The 7,313-nt window shown below is 53.5% G+C and overlaps 1 protein-coding gene across 1 annotated transcript; it reads right to left on the bottom strand.

The window, feature by feature from the left end:
• Nucleotides 1-662: 662 nt before the first annotated feature.
• On the bottom strand, nt 663-6,248 carry LOC128058730 (cytochrome c oxidase subunit 4 isoform 2, mitochondrial). Its single transcript, XM_052651215.1, has 5 exons — nt 6,196-6,248; nt 5,013-5,094; nt 3,053-3,217; nt 2,118-2,249; nt 663-867 (listed from the first exon to the last, which is right to left on the bottom strand). Exons 2-5 carry the CDS (start codon nt 5,092-5,094, stop codon nt 731-733), a joined length of 516 nt encoding a protein of 171 aa, XP_052507175.1. The 5' UTR covers nt 6,196-6,248; the 3' UTR covers nt 663-730.
• Nucleotides 6,249-7,313: the final 1,065 nt, after the last annotated feature.

Raw genomic sequence — 7,313 nt, 5'->3', positions numbered from 1 at the left:
AGTCACTGTGGCCCCCTTGATGTTCCACAGACAAACTAAAATCCTGTCTCAAGATCTTTTCACTTGCTGTTTTGTTTTCTCATTTGCCACCTCGTCTAAACCTACCACCCTCCAAAGCCCTTTTAGCTCTGCCCCTTTATCCTGCTCTCTTTTATTCCCTCATAGCACTGACTACAGCGTAACATGCTGTGTACCGTACTGACTTATTCCCTTTTCTGTCTTCCCCACCACGTGTGCGCGCGCGCGCACGCACACACACACACACACAAGAAATGCCTCCTTCAGGAGGCCAGAGACTGTGTGTGGTTCACTGTTGCATCCCCAGGGCCTGGATTAGTCCCTGGCACACAGCAGATACCCAGTAAGTATTTGCTAATTGACAGAGCAAAGGAGTGTCTTTACCTCTGCTCAAGCCATTCCCTCCACCTGGAATGCCTTCCCTCTCCCTCCTGCCATTCCGAATCCCACCTATCACGAAAGGCTCAACCCCAACCCCTTCTCCTCCGGGAAGCCCTCCCTGATAAGTGAGGTCCTGGCAAGTGGCTTCTTGCCCCTCACTTACTGTCCTGCCTAATCTTAGGTATAATGTAGGCTTTATGGCAGGTAGAGGCTGTGGTGGAGACTAAAGGCAGATGAGAGCCACCAGCTTTATTGGGGTTAAAGGAGGGGAGGGGCTTCCATAGGCTCTGGACGATGGTGGAGCTGCAGGGGGAGCCACCGGGCTTCCATGTCACTTCTTCCACTCCTTCCTCTCATAGTCCCACTGGGAGGCCAGGCCTTGCACGGGGTTGCCCTTCATGTCCAGGGTGCGCTGGAGCTGCTGGGCCTTCCACTCATCCGTCAGGGTGATGGGTTTCTTTGGAAACACTGCAGGGAAGGAAACAGGTAGGAATGGGGGCATATGGGACCCTGCCAAGCCCACCCCCTCCCACTGAGTCAGGGTGTCCAGGCATGGGGTGGAGATGCCCTGCACTGAGGACCCCTCTCCACTCTCTCCATTTCCTACTAGACTCCCCACTAAAGCTGCACTCCAGGTTCTGTCCCCAGCTTCGTCTTGGACTCACTGGGGGAACTGGGCGAGGTCCTTCCCCTTTCTCAGGCTCAGTTTCCTCATCTACTCTGGGACCTAAGGATAGGAGGAGCACTGGCTTAAAGTCTTTCTGGTTCCAAATCTCAGTTCCACCATTCCCTCACTGTGTTACCCTGAACAAGTCACTTCATCTCTGAGCCCCAGTTTCCTAACCTGTCGAAAACAGATCCTGTCCACTAGGCTTGTGAGACTGAATTTGTTAGTATTTATACTGCAATTAGCAGAATGCAGGACAGATATTAAGCTCCTAATATATGATAGCTACCATAGCTTCCCTGGTAGCTCAGTTGGTAAAGAATCTGCCTGTAGTGCAGGAGACCTAGATTCTATCCCTGGGTCAGGAAGATCCCCTGGAGAAGGAAATGGCAACCCACTCCAGTATTCTTGCCTGGAGAATCCCACAGATAGAGGAACCTGGCAGGCTATAGTCCATGGGGTTGCAAGAATCTGACACAACATAGCAACTAAACCACCACCACCATAGTTATAATTACTGAGTTTGTTCCAACTTATTGGGAACCTTCCAGGATGAGATAGTTTCTTTTGCTTCCTCTCAGGAAGAAGAAGATGAGAGCAGCTAGTATTATTGGAGTTAAGTAAGGGGGAAGCATAAGAAACCATCTTCTATATTGTTTAAGCTCTTGAATATTGGAGACTCTTTGTTACAGCAGCTGAAGCAATATGTTGAAAAGTTCATGGCTAATAACAGCCATCAGTAACAACACCATTCATAACTGTGTGCCTGGCACTAGCCTACAGCTCTCTCATTAAATCTTCACAAGAACCCTGAGATGTAGGCACTATTATTCCCATTTTACAGATGAGGGAGTTAAGACCCAGAGAGGTAGAGTCCCTACATTCCAACCCAGGAAGCCATGCTCTGCCCTTCACCCTACATCACTCTGGAGGACTTTTCAAAAACTCTTCAGATGAGTACTAGCTTAGTTCACTTATCAAAACTTGGCTGATGGTTGTGACCACAAGGGCATGGCTGAGGACACTGGCCGGGTGAGGCACTGCCACTCACCATAGACCCGCTGCCACCAAATCAGCAGACCTGTGAATCCACAGAAGAAAAAGACACAGCCCATCACTGTCTTCCACTCGTTGGAACGACGGTTCATCTCTGCGAAGGTCTCATGGAACTGGAGCCGGTACACTGGAGGCAGGTGGGCGGGGGGCAGGCGGGAGGCTTCAGATACATCCAATTCTTGGGCCAACTCTTGGCCTCGGGGACCTCCAGCCACCCCCTCCTTGCAGCAGAAGCTGTCCATTCAGCAAATTCCTACTGAGCATCTACTGTGTGCAAAGCACAGCTGATGATGAGGCTCGAGGCTCCTGGGGGCACTATTGGTAGGCAGCACTTGGTGTCACACATCCTTCCTGCTTCCGAGTGCCAGACCCCTGCTCTCCCATCCAACTCACCTGCCTCTTTCTGCTCCATCCCCCCAACACCACTCAGTGAAGCCCAGGACTCTCCATGCTCTCCAGCTCCTGTGTCCTTCCGCATGCTGTTCCCACTGCCTGGCAGCCCCTGCCCCTCACCGTCCAAGGCCAGCTGAAACAACTGTTCTTGGGAAAGCCTACCAGGATTGCATCTCACTCTCTCCTTTGGGTTCTCACAGCCCCATGAACACACCTCAACCAGCAGCATATCCTCTATTATAGCTTTCTGGGTTTGCATTGGTTCCCCCACTGGACTGGGAGCACCCTAAGGGCAGGAACCCGCCCCATGATTCACTTCTGTGTCCCCAGCATCACCTAGCATCAGGCTGTGCTCAAACAGTTATGTGAATTAAAAAATGAATGAACAAAGGAATGAATTTCACCACTCAGGTATGCGTTTGAGTATTTGGGTGAGTGGGTTCTTGCTGTCTTGGCCAGGGTTTCTCCCTATGGCTGATCCTTAACAGGCCAGGCCCTTCTTTGCAAAATCACCCCCATCCCCACCCTGAGACCTACAGGCCACCTTCTCGGCGTGGCTCAGCTGGGTCCAGCTGCCCTTCTCCTTCTCCTTGAGGGCCTGCTGCTCCGCATTGAGTTCCATGCAGAAGGGCTCGTCGGGCATGGGGTAGGAGCGCTGGGCATGGTAGTTAGTGTAGGGGGGCATCTTCTCCTTGCCGTGGGCTGTGGGCACAGGGAGGAGCTGAGATGAAGCTGCCCCTGAGACATCCCAGCACCAACCGAAAGATTAATAAAGAGGGTAGCACTTATTGCCAGAGAAGGCAATGGCAACCCACTCCAGTACTCTTGCCTAGAAAATCCATGGGCTGAGGAGCCTGGTAGGCTGCAGTCCACGGGGTCGCTAAGAGTAGGACAGGACTGAGCGACTTCACTTTCACTTTTCACTTTCATGCATTGGAGAAGGAAATGGCAACCCACTCCAGTGTTCTTGCCTGGAGAGTCCCAGGGATGGCGGAGCCTGATGGGCTGCCGTCTATGGGATCGCACAGAGTCGGACACGACTGAAGCGACTTAGCAGCAGCACTTATTGAGCACATAAACTGTGTGCCAGGAACCATGCTAAGGCCTTTGGGGGAGTTGATTCATTGGCTTGGCATGGCTCTGAGACAGTGATATTATTCTCCTCTTAGAGGAAGACTGAGCGACTTCCCTTCCCCTTTTCACTTTCATGCATTGGAGAAGGAAATGGCAACTCACTCCAGTGTTCTTGCCTGAAGAATCCCAGGGACGGGGGAGCCTGGGGGGCTGCGGTCTATGGGATCGCACAGAGTCGGACACGACTGAAGCGACTTAGCGGCAGCAGCAGCAGCAGAGGAAGAAACTGAGTAGCTAAGGGACTTACTGAAGTTCACAGAGCAAGAGGGAGCTGGGCCAGGGCGGCAGTTCAGCCCCTCTGGCTCCAGCCCTGTGTCCTCTGGGAAGATCTGCAGTGGGGATGGCACATCAGGCCAGGCAGCGGGCGGGGGAAGACTCAGAGCAAGGAACCTGGGATGGCAGTTGGGAAACTGCTCCGCAAACTGGAAAGCACTAGGCCTGTGCCCGTAATGAGTGGTCACCGGCATGGCTTTGGAGTCGTGAGACCCCAGGTCCACCCTGCCTCAGCTCCGACAAGCCCTCTTTACCTCACTGTGTTCCACGTCTTCACCTGGAAAGTGGGGACAGTAAGTGATCCTATCTCACACTGTTGTGGAAGCTTCAAGATAATGCTCGGGGCCCGACACACATAAGTTACACTGATAGAGGTTGGTTTAACGTCTCACTTCCATGCCTGGAAGCTCTCCCTGATCGCCTAGCCCTCAAGGGCTCCGTGTGAGTGTCCGAACAAGGCTAGGCCCTAGAAGACTCTCAGTAAAGCTTCTTCTGTTTACTGTCACCTGGGATGCCCTCCAGGAGGGCATTGGTACCACCTTGCCCGGAGAGCGTGGGAACTGCTTTGGGAAAAAGAGTCCTGGCTCTGGGACCATTTGTTCATCTGAGAAAGGGAGATAATGCACAGTGTCCACTTCACGTGGCTGCTATGAAATCCAAATGTGTTCATCTGTGCAAAACATTGATCCCAGCTCAGGGCACACAGTAAGGGCTCAATAAATGTTATCTGTTATCATTCTCCAGAGGATCAAGAAGACCCATCTATCTGGCTCAAGTCTCCCCTTATTTAGGCCTCTTTCTTCCAACTGGCTTGGACACAAAGGTCTGGAAGTTTTTGTCGGCACCCTCTGCCTCCGGACACAAAGGCCTTAGGAACCTGAGGTACAGGCATCAGGCCCTGAGAACACTTCGAGGGAAGGGGCTGCTGTCTATTTCCTGGATGAACACGGCCCCCCACCAAGGATCAGGATTATGGGAAATGGTTCAGGACAGGCCCAGAGCAGCATGGAAAGGACCGGGAGCAGCCTGCAGACAGGACCCCTGCCCCAAGCCTCGGAGCTAGGCAAGGGAGGGCATGTCCACGTCTTACCGGTACTTCCTGGGGTGTGGATCCCTCGAATTCCAAGGCCCCCTTTCCTCAGGGTCAAGCTCCAGGCAGCTCTGAAGGACATCTGGGGCATGGTTTGGGGTGAGTCCTGCCCTCACATTGCCCTCTGCCCTTCCCCTCAGGACTCAGACAAGAGACACAGGGTTTACACAGTTGTGGTGACTGGGAAGGGCATGGTCTCCAGGATATCAAGGTCATCTCCAGCCCCTGCCCCCTTCTAAGTTTGTATGATGGGTAGATGGGGCTTCTAGACATTTGGAGCCCCCTCTTGGGGCCTCAGTTTGCCATCTGAGAAGTGGGGCAAGGCCTAACTCTTAAGTCAGGGCCTGAACAGTTTGGATCTGGGAGCCTCAATTCTAGTCCCAGCCTCAGCTCACAGTGGGTGGCTAGCTTAGACAAGCTCTCTCAGCTGTTTGCCCCCCAGAGGAAACAGGGTGGGAGTCCAGGTCAGGAGGGAGCAGTTCCTGGGATAACTGTCTTGCTACAGGGCCATCTGCCAAGGTCTCCTGCAGCTGGTTTGCCCTCCCCCTCTCCCCTCCCTCCGTAATTGGTTGCCTACGTGCCTGGAAAGCCTGCTCTGCTGGACCTGGTGGGAGACAGGGACAGGCGAGCCCAACCCCCCCATCCCCAGGGAAAATCAGGATTTGGCAACCTGGGGCGGCGGGGGGCAGGGGGCAAGGAGGCTGTGAGGAGGAGATTCAGAGGGGGATAAAGACCAAACTGGGTCAGAGGTAGGAAGAGGGGGCACACATCTGGGGAGCAGAAGAGGGTATCCCACTCCTGGAAACTGAAAGGACCCCTACATCTAGAGAGAGAAGGGCACCCAATAATTAGATAGAGGGTAGGGTGTACCATATGTGGAAAGTGGACAGACACCCCACATCTGGAAAGGAAAAGGTCCCCATCAGTGAGAAGTGGGTGACAGAGCCCCACCTGTGGGGAGAGAGAAGGAGTAATCTACCTTTGAGGAAAGAGGTAGTGTCCCATATGTGGACAGAGGAAAATTCCCCTCACCCTTGAGCTGCCAGTAGCCCCCAGCCCCCAGATCCTCCTCCAGAGCAGTGACCCCACAGGTCCTGACGGGGTTTTGAAAGCCAGAGTCCCAGCCGCATCCCCCACTGGCCCGTGTCTGGGCAGCTGGGGCTCCCCCCAGCCACTCACTCACCTTGAGGCTTGGAGGGAGCCAGAACACGGCCCCGGTCTGCAGAGCAAGCAACAGAGAACAGGCTGCAGAGGGACGGGATGGCTGGCGCCTGCCTGGGGCCCGCCCCGCAGCCTTCCCCAGGGCCGCCCCCGCGTGGGAACGTCCTGCCTGTGAGCGCCCAGCCCGCGTCCCTGGGGGCTCCCACCCACAGCCTGGGGAGAGGGACTGCACAGTGACACTGACACCATGCATCAATTTCCCTGCCCATCGGGGTCTGGCCTCTGGAGAGCACCAGCTGATAGAGCCCTGGGTCCAGGCAGCTGTGTGTCCTGGACTGGCCCAGCCCTCTAAGCCTGGTTGTCCCAGGAGCTGGATCTTCCTGCCTTCGCCCTTCTGCTCACCGCTGTTTCTTCTACCTGGAATACTCTCAGAGGGCTTTTGAGGACCCAAGTCTTGCCAGCTTTCCAGCGCAGACCCAATGCTTCCTGCTGCAGGAAGCTACAAGCATCTAGAATTTGGGGGTGGCCTGTGGTATACCACCTGGCACTCATGCCCCCAATCACAATGACAGGTAAAAACGCCTCCTTCTGGGGTTCAGCTCTTAGCTGTGTGACCTTTAACAAATGGCTAAACCTCCCTGAGTCTCTTTGTATAAAGATTAAATACGTCAATAGAAAAGCATCAGGCACATTTATTCCAGGACTGTTTATTAAGACCTGTTAGAGCTGGCATTATTGTCTATTGTTTAAAAGCGTGAGGATTTAGAGATAAACAAAACTGAACACAGTCCTTGCCATTATAGGGCTTACGATCTAGTTCCAAGTAGAGAGAGGCCTGGGCAAAGACCCAAAGGCAGAAAAACACAGATGTGTTCATAGAATAGAGAGAGATCATCTTGGGCAGATTGTAATGGGCAAAGGAGAAAGTTGGAGAGAGACTGGAACACCAAGCAGGGCTTTGGAAGTCATGGCGTGGATCTCAAATTTTATTTTAAAGACAGGAGGCCAACAAAGGTAAAAAGGGGAGGGAGTGATGTGGTTATTGGAGCAGAAAATGAGTTCAGTAAATGTGGCTTGGGATTGTTAGAATACTGATGCTGGAGTGATGGGTGAAGGCTGTGAGTCCCTTTTGTGGCCTGG

Source organism: Budorcas taxicolor, chromosome 13, assembly GCF_023091745.1.
Source record: "Budorcas taxicolor isolate Tak-1 chromosome 13, Takin1.1, whole genome shotgun sequence".
NCBI lineage: Eukaryota > Metazoa > Chordata > Mammalia > Artiodactyla > Bovidae > Budorcas > Budorcas taxicolor.
The sequence above is the reverse complement of the archived record's forward strand: the minus strand, read 5'-3'. Positions and strand labels throughout refer to the sequence as shown.